Source organism: Chenopodium quinoa, unplaced genomic scaffold (genome assembly GCF_001683475.1).
Source record: "Chenopodium quinoa cultivar QQ74 unplaced genomic scaffold, ASM168347v1, whole genome shotgun sequence".
In the NCBI taxonomy this organism is placed as follows: Eukaryota; Viridiplantae; Streptophyta; class Magnoliopsida; order Caryophyllales; family Amaranthaceae; genus Chenopodium; species Chenopodium quinoa.
Genome location: NW_018742461.1, coordinates 3,138,579 through 3,158,757, shown reverse-complemented (window position 1 = coordinate 3,158,757; position 20,179 = coordinate 3,138,579). Strand labels below are relative to the sequence as shown.

Sequence of the window (20,179 nt, the reverse complement as noted above, 5' to 3'; positions counted from 1 at the left end):
ATGAAATCGTAAAAGAAGAAAAGAGAAGGGGATACAAATTTCTAAAAAAAGCAAGGATAAAGACGAACCACATAAAAAAAAGAGAAGATATAAAAAGTCTACAATGTGTACTACATATCTATTATGATTTATGAAGCATGCTTGAACCTTCTCAATCTTCATACATGTTTAGTCATCGTCTTATAATTACTCTTAATTGCCTGTTTACATGACTACTTTGGTAAAATTTTAATAAGCACTTTCATAATTAATCTATATAATAATCTTTGGTACGTTGGACACGCTAGTTGTATATAATGATACATCGTTCATGCATCAACATCATTAATTAATCCATTTTGGAACTTGAGATGAACAACCCCAACATGATGTACCTTAGTCCTTAGGGGTAGCTTATCTAGTGTTATTGTGTTAGAAATTAAGGTTGCATGTTTAAAACTTGGATAGACAACAATTACAATACCTTTGAAATAATTTTTTAACATATACTTCTTCTGTTTGATTTTAGTTGACACTTTTTGACGACTTTCGCCACTATTTACATATATAAGTTACTTTGACTTTAATTTGTAATTTAAATTAAAGAAAAACATAGTAGTCGACTAGGGTCTTGTTTTAATCATTTCAAATTCTCAACGTCAATTTTAATTTCTCAAATATCAATTTTTTACTTGTTGCAAGTAATTAAAGGTATTATTATTTGAAGTAGTTATGCATTGGCAAACACACCTAAATGAAATGTGTCAACTAATATGAAACGAAAGAAATATAATAGATGATGATGATGATGATATGTATGAAAAGGCAAAAGCTAACAAACGCCCCCGGGACATGGATAAGATGATTAAAAGCTGTAATATTGAATGAAAGTAAAGATTAAGTATGATCGAGACGTGATTTTGGCATGCATTACCAAATTAATACCATTTTAGAAAATATTTTAAATGGTAATCTAATGACCTGGGGGCGCTCATTAGCAAGATTCTTATGAAAATAATAATAAGACATAATACTCCCTCCGTTTTTTTTTAAGTGTCTCACTTCTCAAAAATGGCCGTTTTTATTTAAATGCCCAACCCATTTCTAAATTTAGAAACCCTACTCACATTTATATATTATTTCTCTCTCTTTCTTTTGCTCTCACTATTATTTTATAATATTTCTCCCTCTCACAATATATCTAGCATTCCTTATTCATATTTCCATCTCTTACTTTTCCAAATTTTTTATTCTTATTCATACTTATAGACTTTATATTATTTTACTCTATGCACACCCCTATAACTCCGTGCACACCCCTATATGAAATTTCTGGCTAGTGACGTGTCCAGTCAGAGAATAAATATAAGTACTTTGTATTAAATATATTGTCTATAATAATTTAAGAACAAATGACAAAATCACATGTTTTTTTTATGTCACTAATGTTTAATTAATGCACATGTGACATGTCTCATTTCAATCTCTTGTAACCTAAAGTTAAGGTTATGTATATCATTATTACAGAGTAGTAATGAGTTAATGACCTTTTATGGCTCAACAACATCATCACTTAATGATCTTATTAAAGTCATGGACATGTACGTAGTTGTCTATGATTTTTCCATCATGTTACTATGTTAGAATAAAATTGCACCACATACAACATATTACATTGGAGTGATTGGACACATTACTATATGATTAACTTTCAATATAATATATAAATAAAATAAACAAAACTTATATCAAGGTCAAGTAATATTAATTGAGGGAGTAATATAGTAATGAGAATTGCATGATTAATTAAATTGCTTTCGTACAGGAAAAGAAAAGTTCAATCATGCAACCAGCAGTTATTTTTATTTTTTTATTTTTAATTTTTTCTTATTTTTTTTTTTAGGGAAAATCATGCAACCAGGATTTGATGTGCATGTATTCACCTACTTTGCGCGCATTATTGCATTTTTACATGCGGTGAAAATTGACCTATAAATACACCTCCTTAGGCCTCATTCTTTACTTCACAAGAGTCTTAGCTTAGTGCTAGTCCTTCATATAATATAATGTCGACCTTCATCATGAAAACTTTGCTACTCACCATTTTCATTATCATGTCCTTTTTTTCCTTCCTTTCAACAACGTCATCAGTTGCTGAAGCCGCTAGGCTTCCAGGTAATTATTATAGATTATGTACAAAGTATGAAGTACGACGTATGTTATTATCATATTCTTCGTAATATATGATGTCTACTGCTCTTTTTTTCCTGCTCAACCCACCTGTTTTAGAAAGAAATTATTATAGTAGTATAATACGAGAATTGTTACAAGACATTGAAGTTTTTGGCTCAAAAAATTAGTAAAACGAATGAAGTTACTCTCGAATAATAATTAACATATGAAAGGTAACTACGTACGTAGTCATATATTGTAATATGCTATGGACGATCATATAATGTTTGCCCTTTTAACCTTATGACTCTTCATATTTGTATGCATGTTACAGGGGGTACTGACGACTGGTATGCTAACACTTTGAGAGTTGTAAGGAGGCCAGGACATTCGCCGCCACCATATCCAAAGCCAGCCCCTCCGGAGCGTGATGTCATGGTCGCAAGTAATTTTCTATGCACTCATAGTTCACTATATATATATACATATAGTAGCTACACCTACCAGAATAATAAGATAATTTATTTTCAAATATCATGACCAATTATTTTGCGCAATTCTTTCATGTACTATGTATTATACTTCATTGATATGAAAAATTAGTAGGGGAAAATAGGTATAATCATCATTATCATTTTGCAGATTATAGGATCGATCGACGAGTTTACACAATAAATGTGTTTAGTCATCCTGGTCATATCTTATCAACGTCAAGCCAAACCAAGCAGCAAGTTAATCATGCTTGACTACTCACCCATGCTATCCTAAAATTATTAAATTTATATGGTTGGTGATTCGATAAATTAATTATACATCTAACGCTAATAAATAATCATTTATTGGGTAATTATTTATATGTGGCTCCTAAATTCATCCTCAACCTAGCTAATTTGATTCCTATTTCTCAAAAAAAAAAAAAAAAAAAAAAAAAAAAAAACTAACTTGATTCCAAGGACATACTTTGTTGAGGCCCAAAGGGGCCCAAGCCCTTTTACTTCATTTAATTTCTATTTTTATTTTTAGAAAGAAATTTTGTACTATGATTGTAAACATGCATCATATGATTTATTTAAAATCTTACTAGTTACTTAGACATATAATAGTAAAAAAAAATATAAAAAAATAATAGTACTAACATAACGATGTTATTATACATGAATGATATGCAGGTTATCTTAACAACAAAGAAAATGATGATAATTTAGAGAGGCCTAAACATCCACCACCTTCATATCCAAAGCCAGCACCACCACACCGCGATGTAACATCTTCAAGGGCTGATCAATTATCCGTCTTAGCCTCAGCATATATTATGACTACTATATAAATAAGTGACGCAGTCATGCAGATTCACTATATATTACGGGAGTATATATGGGTGTAGGACTGGGTGAGGTTTATTCGACGTTTCATTCGAGCCCTGGGTGATTCCGGGGGCTGGCCTGGGGTGTTATTATACCATACCTAAGCTACGTACACTTTTGCTTCCTCCATATATTTGAATTATATATGTATGTATCATAAGGTTGCTATCTTTGATGTATTATTGTAATATTTTTATCGCATTCCTTGTTTAGGGCTTATTACTTCCTATCCCAAGCCCTATTTCATTACCTATCTATAAATATTAGTAATAATAAAATAAAATCACTGCACTTGCTTTCTAGCTAAGTGCAAGCTATTTAATTGGCTAATATTGTATGTACCAATGTATGTATAATAGGCTATATATTCTCAATGAATATGAATAACAAATTGGTTATAGTTTTAAAATTCATATGTAGTGGTCCAATTTGTGTTCTTTTACAATTTGCCCACTTTGGTTAAATAAGGATGAAATTTCTTATTGGTAGACGTCTCGATCTACATCTTCAGCTTAGTTGGTTGTACGAGCATCTATTTTTTCTAAAATGAGATTTTTGTGTGAGGCAGGTGTATAAGAGTTCTTGACCGCTAAATCTAGAATTCTAGACATTAGAGATTTCATTCAATCGCTAGTAGCTTGTCAAGAAAGTAGGTGGTCGGTAAAATAGGGGTGCAACCGTACTATGTATGATAAATACTTTGTATAACATTAGAACTTTATATAGAATACGAGTACGAGGTTAGAAGCTTGTACAAATTATTAAAAAAAACGTGGGTGATTTATTCCGTGAATTGATTTTCATCCTTTGATTGATTAGGTGAAAAGAATAACTTATTTTAGAGTTGATGAATAAAATCGACCAATTGTTAAAAGACAAGAAATTTTAAAAAATCGGTTAAAAAAAAAGGAAAAGAAAAACAACCCACTATAAAAGACTCCACACATGCAACTACGCAAGTAGCAAGGTCAGACAAGCACGATTATTATTGACTTGATATCAATTACTCTTTAGTCCAAAAAGATATGCTTTAATTTGAGCAACTTTAACCAATTTACAGAATGGTGAATAAAATCTTAGTGGGAGACAATGGTTGATTTGATATTGATTAATTATCCACCTTTCCTTTTAAAACAATGACATTATTATTCATGTGTTTTTCTTTACTCTTTCCGTTTCTAGATACAAGGTAACATATTTGTTTTTAGACATTAAAATCTAATTTTTAAACTCTTTCCACTTCTAGATAAAAGGTCACATATTTGTTTTTAGACATCAAAATCTATTGATTTTAGCCTCTGATACTCACATTGAATGATGATACATTCCAGTGATTTAACTAAAAAACTCTACAAATGGAATATTTATTTGGAAAAATTGGTAAAAGTAATCTCAATTTTCACGTATTCGCTTTAAATAATCCCAATTTTGGATTAATATTAAATAATCCCAACTTTAGGGTGTATTCGCTTTCTTTGGTCCCTAACCGATTACTAACCTATTATAATAGGTTAAGGTGATACGTGTTTCCATGTGATTGGTTGAAAAAAAAAATAAAAAAATAAAAAAATCTTACAAAAATTGAAAGACAAAAAAAAAAAAAAAAAATTGCCAAACCACCACCCACGAACCACCTTCCCCACCACCCACAAACCACCTTCCCCACAACAGCTGCGGCGGCCAAAACCCCCTTCCCCACCCACGTGCCGGCCACAACCTCCTCCCCCGCGCCAGTAGCTCCCCTTCCCCACCCACGTGGCGGGTTTAGGGCTGCGGAAATGGTTGTTTGAGGGAAAGGGGCTCCGGTTAGGGCGGTGCCGACGTGGGGGAGGTGGTCTGGGCGCAGCAGGCTGAGGTCGGGGACTTGGGCTAGGTCGGTGGCAGACCCGACGTCGGTGGTTGTCGTGGGTTGGGGCTTGGGGGTTGGCTTTTTTGTTGTTATTTTTTTTAATTTTTATTTTTAATTTTTTAATATATTTTCAACCATTAACGCGATGACACGTGTTAATTAACTTTTTTGAAAAAAAAATTATTTATTTAACAGGTTACCAGTCATATGGGACTATTTTGAACGAATGACCCCCAAAATTGAAATTATTTAATAATAATTCAAAGTTGGGATTATTTAAAGCGACTTCGTAAAAATTGGGATTATTTTTATCAATTTTTCTTATTTATTTAATCAAGATAAATACAACCTAGCAACAAATTACTCAAGGTAATTCATGTCAGATCAACTTACAATTTCTCATGCATCTATATGAAAGTACAACAACGTTTCTTGGGAGTTGGGAGGAATGATTTCTAGACCCGAGATTGGATCAGATCAATCAATCCAAACTCGTCCAAACATGCCATAACAATAAAATGAGGAGAACCCGCTTAGTTAGTAAAGTAACTCTCAGTGATACACAACTCTTGTTTTCACATATTTTAAAGGTCTATAGCACAAAAGACAATAAAATTATTTCAAAATATATACAAAATACTAGTCCTAATCTCGTTAAAAAACCTAATATGATAAAAATACAAAATATATCCTAATTAACTCTGCGACAAATATTATCCTACAATAACATCAATCACATATGATAGAAATGCAATATCTGAGTTTTCACGAATATATTATTTTATTAGTGAAAATCTTGTCCTCTTTCTACTGATAATGCACCAATCTAGCTGGATTTTTTGTTTCTACTAAGAAGTTTTGCATAATTGCAGACCAATCATCAGATTTAAGATAATATAAAATTAAAAAAATCATTCACAAAGATTATGCACGCAGCAACTGGCCTTTGATTCCAAAAATGTTGTTCAATCTATCACGTGGCAACTTTGCTACTTCATATTAGCTTTACAATGTTACTGATCAAATTAAATTTATTAATTTGTATAACATCAATACAATCTCTATAATAATTTGTTCTTTTGTTGCATTTCAATAGTAAACAATAACCTGTTTTACATCTTGTTACATGTTAAAAGAAACATGGGCAATGAATATTATCAAGGTAATTTGCTTCATGTAGTGTTCTTCCCATTTATGGCTCATGGCCATATGATCCCAACACTTGACACCGCGAGGCTCTTTGCAGCTCGCGGTGTCAAGTGTACCATCATCACTACCACTTTGAACTCCCCATTCTTCACAAAAGCCATTATAAAGAGTAAGAAAAATGAACGTTCAATGATAGGAATCGAGGTGTTTAGGTTTCCGTCAGTAGAAAATGGTTTGTCCGAAGGATGTGAGAATTTGGAGCAAGCCATGATGTCTTTAGGTATGGCAGAGAAGTTCATTAAGGCTGCTGCAATGCTAAGAGAGCAGCTCAAGCAGTACTTGGAGAAGACGCGGCCGCATTGCCTTGTGGCCGACATGTTCTTCCCATAGGCAACAGAGTGTGCAGCTAGGTTCAACATTCCTAGGCTTGTTTTCCATGGGATTAGCCTCTTTGCACATTGTACTAAAGAGATGATTATGATGTACAAGCCTTACAACAACGTCTCTAACGATGAGGAGTCATTTGTTGTTCCTTTCCTTCCCCACGAGATTATGCTAACAAGGTCACAAATCCCTCGAGAGTACTTGGTGGAAGGAGAGCAATCTGAACTCAAGAGAAGGCACAAAAAGATTCAAGAATCGGAGGTCCAATGCTTTGGAGTGATTGTCAATAGCTTCTACGAGTTGGAAACTGATTACGCCGACTTCTTTAGGAAGGAGAGCATGGCATATTGGCCCGGTATCCTTATGTAACAAGAGCCTTAAGGATGAGGTGCAAAGAGAGATTGATGAATCTTCCTTGGATGAACATAAGTGGTTGAAATGGCTCAATTCAAAGAGGCCGAATTCAGTGATTTATATATGTTTTGGAAGCTTGGCTCACTTGATAGCACCTCAATTACAAGAGATTGCAATGGCTCTAGAAGATCTGGACTACGAATTTATTTGGGTTGTGAGGGAAGATAAATATCGAATGAGTGAAGAATGGTTGCCTCAAGGGTTCAACGAAAGGACTCAAGGAAAAGGTCTAATTATAGGAGGATTGGTTCCACAAGTGCTAATCTTACAGCATGAAGCCGTAGGAGCATTTGTGACTCATTGTGGATGGAACTCGACACTAGAGGCAATCTCAGCTGGTGTACCGATGGTTACATGGCCTCTTTTTGCTGAGCAATTCTACAACGAAAAATTGGTGAACCATGTCTTAAAGATTGGGACTCCTGTTGGAGCTAAGAAGTGGAAAGTGGTGCATTCTATAGAAGATCTTGTGAAGCAGGAAAACATAGTGAATGCGGTCAGAAAGATAATGGGCGGCGATAAGGCTCTAGAAAGGAGAAACAAGGCAAGGAAGTTGAAGGAAATGGCAAGAAAGGCTATAGAAGAAAATGGTTCATCATATTGTGATTTAACTTCATTGATAAATGAGTTGAGAGATTACCATTCTCAAAAACATGATTAGTATATGGTACTTAATGTCTAAAAGTAATTAGACAATAATAACGAAAATTTTATGGAATGCTCAAAATGTAAAAAAATGCTAATGACAAATATTATGGTTTTTGGGCTTATGGGTCTCTTCCTATATGGACAAATCCATTATTGTTTGGTATTATTAAGCCCATTTATGGAAACCTTAATGACTGATTATGAGGTACTTAGGGTTTTGCTGAGCAAAATCATTAGCTTCCTTTTGTTGATTTTGGAAGTAGCTCATCTAGTTTCCAAGGAAAATCTGCAACTGTCAGACCCTGAGTATAGAGTTCAAACAGAAATTTTTATGGTCTGATTTTGGCTGAGTTTTCGTCAGCTGTTCCAGTATACATTAGGCTTCAATCAACGGTGTGATCGAGTTTTGCTGCTTTGGCTACTGGCTAGTGAGATATTATGGCTGCATATCTGAGCTCTGTTTTATAGTGAAGTTTTCTACTCTGCCGCCCTCAGTTTTAAATTTGCTTCCTTGCTTGTTTCATTTGTTCAAGTGCTGCCTAGCAGTGAGCTTTAGTCATATTTGATTGTGTTGTTATTGGGATAGAATCATAGAATATTGTACACGGAAAAAAGCCTATGTCAATATCCTAGCTTGTTTCATGTGTGTAAAATTGATTAATCTCGAATATTAACATAAACAAACTGCAAGTGTCGTCGTAGTGGTTGTCTACACCAATACTTCACTAAGACAATGTCCCTTTCCCTTGCCAAAACCCACATAAAAAGTTTCTTGTATTCTTTTTATCACAGAACCAATTAGAAGACATTAATATTATTTAAATATGTTATAAATATCTCAATACATGCCATGTGTAGCTTTCCCAATAAGAATACTCCATTAATTGCTGACCACTTATTAATTTATTCTAGACTAAAAGTAATACAAGAACATGATATGTTATATATGAGATTATGCTTCTTACCTATACTATTGCAAGATTTGCAACCATTACAGAAATCTAGGCTATCTAGCAATTTAACAATATAGTTTACCTGATCTATTTTTTGTTTTCCTCATAAAAAATGGCTAATGATGAACCTCAACAACTCCATGTAGTTTTCTTCCCATTCATGGCATATGGCCACATGAACCCCACCATAGATATCGCGAAGCTCTTTGCAGCTCGAGGTGTCAAGGCAACCATCATCACCACACCTCATAACTTATCGATCTTCACCAAGGCCATTGAAAAGAGCAGACAAGTCGGATCCCCTATGATTCATGTTGAGCTCTTCGAATTCCCATCAACACAATGTGGTTTGCCTGATGGGTGTGAGAACGTAACTCAAGCCATACCGATTGGCATGGTCTCGAACTTCATGAAGGCAGTCAAGATGCTAGAGGTGCAGCTCGAACAATACTTGGAAAATATTCGACCAAACTGTCTGGTGTCTGATATGTTCTTACCATGGACTACTGAATGTGCAGCAAAGTTCGATGTCCCTAGGGTGGTATTCCATGGAACTTGCTACTTTGCTCTTTGTGTTCAGGAAGTTGTTAGGCTACATAAGCCTTATTTAAATGTTTCGTCTGATGAAGAGCCATTCATCCTTCCTTCTCTACCCCATGAGATAAAGATTACAAAATTGCAAATTCAAGAGGATTTAAGGAAAGAAGAGCAAAGTGATGCCAAAACAGAATTTGATTTGATCAAAGAATCCGAACTCAAGAGTTTTGGTGTAATTGTTAACAGCTTCTATGAGTTGGAACCTGATTATGCAGACTATTTCAGTAAAGAATTAGGAAGGAGGGCATGGCATATCGGCCCTGCTTCGCTCTGCCATAGGAGCATTGAGGACAAAGCGCGAAGAGGGAATCAAGTTTCGGCAGATGAACACGAGTGCTTACAATGGCTGAACTCTAAGCAAGAGGATTCAGTCATTTACATGTGTTTCGGAAGCATGACTCAATTTTCAGTTACTCAGCTGCGTGAAATTGCAGTAGCTTTAGAAGCTTCCGAACAAGATTTCCTTTGGTTTGTAAAGAATGATGAGGACTTAAAGAGTGAAGAGTGGCTGCCACCAGGATATAAACAAAGGATGGAAGGCAAAGGCCTAATACTAAAAGGTTGGGCTCCGCAGCTGCTCATCTTAGAGCATGAAGCCGTAGGAGCATTCGTGACTCATTGTGGGTGGAACTCGATCCTAGAAGGCATCACTGCCGGTGTACCTATGATTACATGGCCTGGTTTCGCCGAGCAATTCTACAACGAAAAATTAGTGACCAAGGTATTAAAGACCGGGGTCCCTATTGGAGCTAAGAAATGTCGTTGGGATCCTTACATCGACGATTTGGTGAATTGGGACGCAATAGAGAAGGCATTGAGAGACATAATGGAGGGAGATGAGGCGCGGCAGAGGAGAAACAGGGCAAAGGAGCTGAAGGAGTTGGCACTAAAGGCTGTTGAAGAAGACGGTTCATCATATTCGAATTTAGGTGCATTTATCAATGAATTAAGGCATTATCATGCTTAAATGCATGATGTATTTAGTCAATCAGTATAGTTCTTAACATCTTCAGACTTCTAAATCTTCTTGCCTATGACATGATCAGGACCAATTTTTTAATATATAATTGTCACTCTTTTAATTGTCTCTTTATAATATATGCTTGTATTCTACTATCTTGTTCATACCAACTTTCTACAGATGTCTCATAAATGCCTGAACCTCAGCCACAAGAAGATTGAAGATGGTCTTCCAAAAGGATACGGAACTTGTGGACCTTCATACCACATACGTCAAATTTTGGTCTAATAAATAAGACAACAATGCTAGTACCCCCTGTGCTTCCTAACAATAGTCACGTATATTACTTTGAGATGTCTAAAATATTAGGAACGAGTAAGCTTATGAATTTGTTGTAAGAAGATGATAAGGCCATTAATATCTCTCTATACCGGATTAAAAAATATACTCATATAAAATTAGCGAAAACACTAGATTGAGTTGGCTCTAGCTAACGGTAAAACCATACGTGCTTATGTTTATATAAGTACATATGTTACCTCTCAAATAAAATACACAGTGCATAACATTGCTCCCATTTTGTCATGTTCTTGGACATATGTTATACTGTGCATGTGCTTAACACAAACCTCCACCAGAACATCTTCTCCTAGTAACTTCCACCGTCACTGATATTTCTTCAGTTCCCTAAGCCCAGAGAAAATGTCTAACGTCATAACATGAGATCGTTTTACACAAATTTTGAAATATTCGAAGTTCTTTCTTGACGAAATCACCACTAAAAATAGGGGGAAAAATATAAATAAATAAATAAATACTTATAATGGTTTTAGGCTTCAATTTTCTACATTTTTTAGACGGGATTTATTCTCTATATTACTGAACTTAAAAAGATTTTTGTTGAACTTAGACTATATTTTATTATAAAAGATTAATTATAATAGTTTATTATTAAATTTATTCTTTAAATTTATGAGTGCTTATTTTTACAGAATATACTTTTTTTTAACTTAGAAGAGAACATAACCTAAAGTACCTAATTACTCCGTAAATAATATTGTAAAGCTATTGAATATATGACTTTTCTCTTACAGCGGAATAAGCGGATACATCCTACGCCTTCCTAAACTGACGTAATGGATGACCAGCCAGTTTCAAATTACGCAAACAACATATATCAATCTAATACTCGTAAGTCGTAACAATTATTTTTATCGAATAACTGAGTGTATATAGGTGTATAGGACCTATGTATTTTGCATGCATGTAGGAGGGTAATTGGGGATTTAGTGGTACATTTTCTCTCTTTTAATGATACAGTGGTACATTTTTGTGTACTATTATGCATGAAGTGGTACATTTTGTCATCATATTTTCTGCCACCTCCCATTATTTACAAAAATGTCATCTTATTTGCAACCGAAATATATAGGGCCTATGCACCAATACTTATTACAAATAACTTTCTTAACTTGAAGAATTGACGTCATAGATAACCAGCCAACTTCAATTTTGCTTCCCTTATTTCGAGGGTGCTCCAAGCAATTCTAGATCACATTTCATAAACTTCGTAGTATATATATATAGTAACGCAATATATTATTGTATATCAATCTAATACAACTTCTTCTAACTACGCTAGATTTTTCTCTCAATTATTATATCATCAATATGGGTGCTGAACCTCAACAGCTCCATGCAGTTTTCTTCCCATTCTTAGCCCATGGCCACATGATCCCAACCCTCGACATCGCTAGGCTCTTTGCTGCGCGAGGTGTCAAGACAACCATCATCACCACCCCTCTCAACGCGCACACCTTTACTACAGCCGTAGAAAAGGGAAACAAGTCCGGAGCCCCATTGATCGATATTGAGGTGTTCAGGTTCCCGGCTCAAGAAGCAGGCCTACCTGAAGGATGTGAAAATCTGGAGCAAGCTCTAGGTCCTGGAGAAATGGAAAAATTCTTTAAGGCTGCCGCGATGCTAAGAGAGCAGCTCGAGCAGTTCTTGGAAAAGATTCGACCCAACTGCCTTGTGGCCGATATGTTCTTCACTTGGGCTACTGATTCTGCAGCCAAGTTCAACATCCCTAGGCTTATCTTTCATGGGACTAGCTACTTTTCCCTTTGTGCTTTAGAAGTTGTTAGGCTTTACGAACCCTATACGAAAGTCACATCTGACGACGAACCATTTCTTCTTCCTTACCTCCCCCATGAAATACATATGACAAGATTGCAGCTTTCAGAAGATTTATGGAAAAATGGTGGCAAAACAGAATACAAAAAGCGGAACAATGCAGTCAAGGAATCAGAACTTAAGAGTTTCGGGGTGATTGTCAACAGCTTTTATGAGTTGGAACCGGATTATGCAGATTATTTCAGGAAAGATTTGGGAAGGAGGGCATGGCATATTGGTCCTGTTTCGTTGTACAACAGAAGCATTGAGCAAAAGTCGAATAGAGGTAAACAAGCTTCAATAGGTGAACACGAATGTCTGAAATGGCTTGACTCGAGGAAGCCTGATTCCGTGATTTACATCTGTTTTGGAAGCACAATACACCTTATTCCTCCTCAGCTGCACGAGGTTGCAATGGCTCTAGAAGCCTCGGGACAGGAATTCATTTGGGTTGTTAGGAACGAGGATGATCTTGGAGGATTCGAACAGAAAATGTCAGGTAAAGGTCTGATCATAAGAGGCTGGGCTCCTCAGGTGCTGATATTGGAGCATGAAGCCATAGGAGCCTTTGTAACACATTGTGGGTGGAACTCGACACTTGAAGGGATCTCTGCAGGTCTGCCAATGGTTACATGGCCTATGTTTGCCGAGCAATTCTACAATGAAAAGTTGATAACTCGGATTTTGAAGATTGGGGTCCCTGTCGGAGCTAAGAAGTGGACTACAACGCCTTCTATAGAAGATGTCATACCTCAAAATGCCATAGCGAAAGCTTTGAGAGAAATCATGGTGGGTGATGCAGCTGAGGAAAGGAGATGCAGAGCAAAAGAGTACAAGAAAATGGCATGGAAGGCTTTACAGGAAGGTGGATCTTCATATTCAGACTTAAGTGCATTAATAGATGAGTTGAGAGGTTTATCCACCTAAAATCGAGGGAGGCTGCATTTTCATCTTAATAGCTTATAATAAATAGTGCGATTATGTTTTATGTATAAGCATTAGATATAATTCTTACCGTCAATTATTTTTGAACTGGTAACAAGATCACATAATGTTCCGTATTTCAATTTCTTATTCAGCTCTTACAAATTTTTTATATATAACTCTTAAAGCTACATTTTACAATTCATTTCCTTCCCCTATATATACTTTTTCGGTCAATTCCTTTAAATTGAACCTTTAGGGATTTTTTTATTGAAAACAAATATATATATACACCGTAAGATGCAATAGTTCCCACTACCAAGAAAATGTATTTCTTTAGAAAATAAAAAAATTAAAAAAATAATAATAATAATAATAATAATTGCCTACGAAGAGTAAAATTAATTTATCAAAGACGTAGAAAGTAAAGACTTACCACAATTTGTGTTTTTTTTTAAAGCCTTTCCTGTATATTTTTTTGATAAGATATACGAATTTTTGATATCTAGTGGATTTCACAACCCAACTTTAAGAGTGAAAAAGATGACTAGTCTTGCACCAATTATAAAATTTTGATTGTTACACGAGTCCAAATTTCACAATATATACATTAATCAAAACCAAATTCTCCACTGTCAATGACTCGATAAATGAAGAGGCAAGACTTGGGCAAACTTCTAATCAATCAGTCAGTAGTCTATAAGACATGTACACCTCTATTATTACATTTGATTTTTTTTACAGCAACTTATTTATATCAATTATCATCCATATATATATAGTATATGACGTAACAAACTTCCTAATAAAGTGCCGAGACTAAAGGTGTGACGTCCATTCATCCGATAAATAATGGATCATAAATATACACCGCAAAACCGCATATAATGAAACATAATCTAACATCATTCTAATATACTTTCCCACTATTATTTCCCTCAATAATCATACATTTTAAACAAAGATCAACATGGATGTTCATGAAGCTCAAGAGCTTCATGTTGTTTTCTTCCCATTCATGGGTCAAGGCCACATGATTCCGACCCTTGACATAGCGAGGCTCTTTTCCGTTCACGACAATGTGAAGGCAACCATTATCACCACCCCTCTCAACAAGGCCACCTTCACCAAGGCCAATGAAGAAAGTGAAAAAATCGGAGATCCGGTTATTAAAATCGAAGTATTCAAGTTTCCTACAAAAGAAGTTGGCTTGCCTGATGGATACGAGAGCCCGGATCTATCATTAGGGGTAGGGATGATCCAAAAGTTCTTTAAAGGTACAGAGATGCTAAGCGAGCAGCTCGAGGAGTACTTGGAAAAGGTCCGACCCAACTGCCTTGTGGCTGACATGTTCTTCCCATGGGCAACTGATAGTGCAGCAAAGTTCAATATCCCTAGGCTAGTCTTCCATAGGATTAGCTACTTCTCCCTTTGTGCTCAAGAAATTATAAGGGTACATGAGCCCTATAAGAACGTGTCCTCTGACGATGAACCATTCATTCTTCCTTCCCTCCCCCATAAGGTACAGATGAGAAGATTGCATATCTCGGAAGATTTTTGGAAAAGCGAGGGATCAGAATTTAAACGGAGAATGGCCAGGATCAAGGAATCAGAGGTCAGGAGTTATGGAGTGATTGTTAACAGCTTTTATGAGTTGGAACCTGATTATGCAGACTATTTCAGAAAAGAATTGGGGAGGAGGGCGTGGAGTATAGGTCCTGTTTCAATGAGCAACCGACGCGCTGAAGTTAAGGCTCAGAGAGGCAAACAGGCGTCAATAGATGAGCACGAGTGCATGAAATGGCTAAGCTCAAAGAAGCCTGATTCGGTGATTTACCTCTGTTTCGGAAGCACATCAGTCTTCATAGCTCCTCAGCTGCAAGAAATCGCAATGGCTCTAGAAGCATCAGGAAAGAATTTTATCTGGGTCGTGAGGGATGGTGGTGATGGAAAAAATGAAAAGTGGCTACCAGAAGGATTCGAGCAACGGATGGAAGGGAAAGGTCTAATAATAAGGGGATGGGCTCCGCAAGTGTTAATCTTGGAGCACGAAGCCATAGGAGCATTTGTGACTCACTGTGGGTGGAACTCTATACTAGAAGGGGTCGCAGCTGGTGTGCCAATGGTTACATGGCCTGTTTTCGCTGAGCAATTCTACAACGAATTATTAGTGACTCAGATTTTGAAGACCGGTGTCTCAGTTGGAGTTAAGAAGTGGGATAGGAAACCTTCATTAGAGAACATCATAAAGCAAGAAGTTATAGAGACAGCCTTAAGAGAAATCATGGAGGGAAACAAGTCAGAAGAAAGGAGAATTAAAACAAAGAAGTTGAAGGAAATGGCAAGGCAGGCTGTTGAAGAAGGTGGCTCATCATATTCTGATATACATGCATTGCTAGCTGAGTTAAGAGGTTATCAACTCCGACAGCAAAATTAGCAACTATGTACCGTAAATCCCTCTCAACTGTACTCCTTTTCTAACTCTTTGCCATTGACGACAATGGAGTTTCAAGATAAAAATCCTTAAAAGCTAGCACTTCATAGTCTTACGAAGTTACGCGCTTACACACTTATTGAACTTACGAATCATGTTTCTACAAACACAGGCCAAAATAGTATAGACTTCAGCAAATAGCTGCTAAGACTTAACAACCTCAAACTAACACATCCTTTGGTAATTTCCATTTTTTCATTTCAAGTAGGTACAATTTTAACAACCTTCATCACTTGAACTCGAATTCAACACCAAAAAAAGGGAGGTCTATGTGTAGCTCATGTACTTATACGAAGTAATAAACTTATTGATACCTCCATCTTAAGACAACAGACCTCGATTAATGTTGACGATCCACTTTTGCTATCTTAACCCTATATTTTCAAAGTAGAAGTTGTTAAATTCATAAATATACGATTATACCATATAGTTTAAGAACTATTTTTCCTCATGAGGAATGCTTCCTAGTGACTTTTTCTTACCACTAAAAAGAACCCCTAGGAATTAATACTAGACTCTAAGACCTTTGGTTGGCTAAATATTATGTGGGACGTCAAAATTCCCATGAATTTCATTTTCATCCTCTTATTTGGTTGACACAAAAAAGTGAAAATGGGGGCAATGAAAATTCATGGGAATTTTACTTCCCACAAAACATGGGAATTCACTTACCTTACCCCCCAGTAAGTTGAAATTCCCATGGGAATTTACTTCCTCCATTCTTAACCAAACAAATTCGTTAAATTCCTATGATTTTGATGATGGAATTTATTTCCCACAAATTGAAATTTCATAGGAATTTACACTTCCCTAATGAACCAAACGACCCCTAAATATTGAGTGCTACAGTTGCAAAACACGTCAGATTACCCCTAAACAAAATGATAAATCAACCAAATTTTTTTTTGCTTATTAGTACTTTGTACTCCATTTTCTTTTTAAATGAAGGTCACCCTACAATATATAATAATTCCTCCAACAATATAACAAGTTAGCCCAAAACAAATAGGTCACACAAAAAAACATAGTTGTGATAAGTTTCACAAATTTATAACTACATTAGTGATTCTTTCACAAGTTGACCAAAAGATATCAAATCTACCAATTATTTTGAAACAGAAGGTGCATATATTACTCTATTCCAAATCATGATATTATCAGGGAGAGAAACAATAAAGAATACGTGCAATGTTCAAAACCAAAGTCTACAGCCAACGAATACAGAAGCGAAAAGTCTTCAAACTTCTCTTTCTTATTTTGGGGACAAAAAATTCATTCTTTACAGTAGTTAAGAAAACCAGTCAATTTTCCCAACCATTTAACTTTCGATTTTAGAAGTAGAAGTACTACTAGTAATAAAATTAGAAAAATAGACGCGAATGACATAATGGATTATGTAGGCATACAATAAACTCATTGGCATTTGGCACGTCTAAACTGTCAACTTTGACTAGTCTTTCCTCATTAAAAAGTAATTCTAACTCTTTTAAGCCAACATGAACCATCTACATATACCGCTAAAAACGAACCATCAAGTTCATTCTCATTCTATCATCTCTCAACTGTCATATATTCCGGAGATTATATACCAAATCAGAGGTCGATATGGGTGCTGAACCTGAAGAGCTTCACGTAGTTCTCTTCCCATTCATGGCACATGGCCATATGATTCCAACCCTTGATATAGCAAGACTCTTTGCAGCTCGTGATGGTGTGAAGGCAACCATTATAACTACCCCTCTCAATGTTGCCGTCTTCACCAAGGCCATAGGTAGCAGAGAGAAAATCGAAGCCCCAACTGTTAACATTGAAGCCTTCAGGTTTCCGGCTCAGGAAGCTGGCCTACCTGAAGGGATGGAAAACTTGGAGCAAGTATTAGGTTCTGAATTAATGAGCAACTTCTTCAAAGCTACAGAGATGCTAAGAGAGCAACTCGAGCAGTACTTGGAGAAATTCCGACCTAACTGCCTTGTGTCTGACATGTTCTTCACATGGACAACTGACCTTGCAGCTAGGTTTAACATCCCGAGGCTAGTCTTCCACGGGACTTCCTCCTTTTCCCTCTGTGCTCAAGAAGTTATTAGGCTACATGAACCCTTTAACAACGTGTCCTCTGACGAAGAAACATTTGTTCTTCCCAATTTTCCCCATGAGATACAGATGACAAGATTACAGATCTCAGAGGAATTAAGGAGCAGTGAGGATTCAGAATACAAAAGGAGGACAGCTAATTTCAAGGAATCAGAGCTCGAGAGTTATGGGGTGATTGTTAACAGCTTTTATGAATTGGAACCAGATTATGCAGACTTTTTCAGAATAGAATTGGGAAGAAGGGCATGGAATATAGGCCCTGTTTCACTGAGCAATAGAAGCATAGAGGATAAGGTTCAGAGAGGCAAGCAGGCTTCGATCGATGAACATGAATGCTTGAAATGGCTTGACTCAAAGAAGCCTGATTCGGTTATTTACATCTGTTTCGGAAGCACGGCAAGCTTCATAGTTCCTCAACTGCATAAGATTGCAATGGCCGTAGAAGCCTCAGGACAAGAATTCATATGGGTCATAAGGAATTACAGCGGAAAATTTGAAGAGTGGTTGCCAGCAGGACTCGAGCAACGGATAGCAGGGAAGGGCTTGATTATAAAGGGGTGGGCTCCCCAGGTGTTAATTTTGGAGCATGAAGCCATTGGAGGTTTTGTAACTCACTGTGGATGGAATTCAACACTAGAAGGGATCTCAGCTGGCGTGCCAATGGTTACCTGGCCTATTTTCGCCGAGCAATTCTATAATGAAAAATTGGTGACTCATGTTTTAAAGACTGGCGTCTCTGTAGGAGCTAAGAAGTGGAGTAGGACACCTTCACTAGAATATCTCATCAAGCAGGAAGCTATAGAGAAAGCATTGACAGAAATCATGGTGGGAAAAGAGGCAGAAGAGAGGAGAACCAGAGCAAAGAAGTTGAAGGAAATGGCACAGAAGTCTGTTGAAGAAGGCGGCTCATCATACTTGGACTTAAGTGCATTGATAAATGAGCTAAGAGATTATCACCTCCAGACTCCAGACAACAGATAAATAAAGTTTGAATTTTCATCCTGTGTTTGGATTCTTTTACCTTCTTCACTGAACTCTTTTTGTATTTTTAGGCCATGCAAGTTTCAAGATAACAGTCTTTACATGCTTACACTTTTCCAACTCTTAATGAGCATGAGCATACTTCTAGTTTTCTGCAATCACAGGCCATTATCATAATCTTATAGACTTCAACTGATAAGACTAAGCAACCTTAAACTAACACATCCACTGAAAATTTGATGCCAAAATTCAACTATCTAAAGCCCTATGCATCTGGATTCTGAGAAATGGTGAAATGGAAATAGTGAAGAGTGGCTGCCAGCCTGCCACCAGGACTTGAACAAAGGATGGAAGAGAAAGGCCTAATAATAAGAAAATGGCTCCACAGTATTGATCTTGGAGCATGAAGCCATAGGAGCATTTGTGACTCGCTGTGGGTGGAATTCAACACTCGAAGGGATCTCAGCTGGCGAGCCAATGGTCACGTGGCCTATATTTGCTGAGCAACTTTATAACGAAAAATCAGTGACTCAAATTTTGTAGACTGGTGTGCCTTTTGGAGCTAAAAAAAAGGACTAGGACACCTTCAATAGAGGACCTCATTAAGAATGAAGCTATAGAGGAAGCACTGAGAGGTATTATGGGTGGGAAAAGAGGCTAAAGAGAAGAGAACCAGAGTGAAGAAGTTGAAGGAATTGGCACAATAGGCTATAGAAGAACGTGGCTCATCACATTCTGATTTAACTACCAATTGCATTGTGTGCAGTGGTGATTAGGACTAGGACTGCACTTGGTAGGGAGAACCGCATGTTCAATCCCCCGCAACAACAATTGGGAGGGGATTGGAATCTAACCACCCAAAACTGATCCCCGAATCCGAATTAGCCCAAAGGGTGAACCAGGTGGAACACCAAAAAAAAAAAAAAAAAAAAAAAAAAAAAAAAAAAAAAAAAAAAAAAAAAACTGATTTAACTGCATTGATAAATGAGTTATAAATGAGTTAAGGGTTATCGCCAAGAGTTCAAATTCCCTTCGTATCTCCTC

The 20,179-nt window shown here is 36.4% G+C and overlaps 5 protein-coding genes and 1 pseudogene across 5 annotated transcripts; all 6 read left to right on the top strand.

The window, feature by feature from the left end:
* Positions 1–1,991: 1,991 nt before the first annotated feature.
* Positions 1,992–3,928, top strand: LOC110718758. Its single transcript, XM_021897657.1, has 3 exons — positions 1,992–2,154; positions 2,486–2,596; positions 3,321–3,928. The coding sequence occupies exons 1-3, from the start codon at positions 2,046–2,048 to the stop codon at positions 3,476–3,478; spliced, it is 378 nt and encodes a 125-aa protein (XP_021753349.1). The 5' UTR covers positions 1,992–2,045; the 3' UTR covers positions 3,479–3,928.
* A 2,507-nt stretch (positions 3,929–6,435) lies between these two features.
* LOC110718756 lies at positions 6,436–8,716 on the top strand (annotated as a pseudogene).
* Positions 8,717–8,862: 146 nt separating this feature from the next.
* LOC110718757 (scopoletin glucosyltransferase-like) lies at positions 8,863–10,599 on the top strand. Its single transcript, XM_021897656.1, has one exon. It carries the CDS (start codon positions 9,025–9,027, stop codon positions 10,474–10,476), a length of 1,452 nt encoding a protein of 483 aa, XP_021753348.1. The 5' UTR covers positions 8,863–9,024; the 3' UTR covers positions 10,477–10,599.
* A 1,471-nt stretch (positions 10,600–12,070) lies between these two features.
* LOC110718755 (scopoletin glucosyltransferase-like) lies at positions 12,071–13,791 on the top strand. Its single transcript, XM_021897654.1, has one exon. The coding sequence runs from the start codon at positions 12,142–12,144 to the stop codon at positions 13,570–13,572; it is 1,431 nt and encodes a 476-aa protein (XP_021753346.1). The 5' UTR covers positions 12,071–12,141; the 3' UTR covers positions 13,573–13,791.
* A 605-nt stretch (positions 13,792–14,396) lies between these two features.
* On the top strand, positions 14,397–16,105 carry LOC110718754 (scopoletin glucosyltransferase-like). Its single transcript, XM_021897653.1, has one exon. The coding sequence runs from the start codon at positions 14,540–14,542 to the stop codon at positions 16,004–16,006; it is 1,467 nt and encodes a 488-aa protein (XP_021753345.1). The 5' UTR covers positions 14,397–14,539; the 3' UTR covers positions 16,007–16,105.
* Positions 16,106–17,533: 1,428 nt separating this feature from the next.
* On the top strand, positions 17,534–19,244 carry LOC110718751 (scopoletin glucosyltransferase-like). Its single transcript, XM_021897651.1, has one exon. The coding sequence runs from the start codon at positions 17,669–17,671 to the stop codon at positions 19,133–19,135; it is 1,467 nt and encodes a 488-aa protein (XP_021753343.1). The 5' UTR covers positions 17,534–17,668; the 3' UTR covers positions 19,136–19,244.
* The last annotated feature ends 935 nt before the right edge of the window (positions 19,245–20,179 follow it).

Excerpts from the sequence above, each read along its gene's own strand:
- LOC110718758 (XM_021897657.1), top strand. The coding sequence starts at position 2,046 with ATGTCGACCTTCATCATGAAAACTTTGCTACTCACCATTTTCATTATC. Across the intron at positions 2,155-2,485 it reads TGAAGCCGCTAGGCTTCCAG|GGGGTACTGACGACTGGTAT; the intron begins GTAATTATTATA and ends TGCATGTTACAG. Across the intron at positions 2,597-3,320 it reads GCGTGATGTCATGGTCGCAA|GTTATCTTAACAACAAAGAA; the intron begins GTAATTTTCTAT and ends AATGATATGCAG.
- LOC110718757 (XM_021897656.1), top strand. The coding sequence starts at position 9,025 with ATGGCTAATGATGAACCTCAACAACTCCATGTAGTTTTCTTCCCATTC.
- LOC110718755 (XM_021897654.1), top strand. The coding sequence starts at position 12,142 with ATGGGTGCTGAACCTCAACAGCTCCATGCAGTTTTCTTCCCATTCTTA.
- LOC110718754 (XM_021897653.1), top strand. The coding sequence starts at position 14,540 with ATGGATGTTCATGAAGCTCAAGAGCTTCATGTTGTTTTCTTCCCATTC.
- LOC110718751 (XM_021897651.1), top strand. The coding sequence starts at position 17,669 with ATGGGTGCTGAACCTGAAGAGCTTCACGTAGTTCTCTTCCCATTCATG.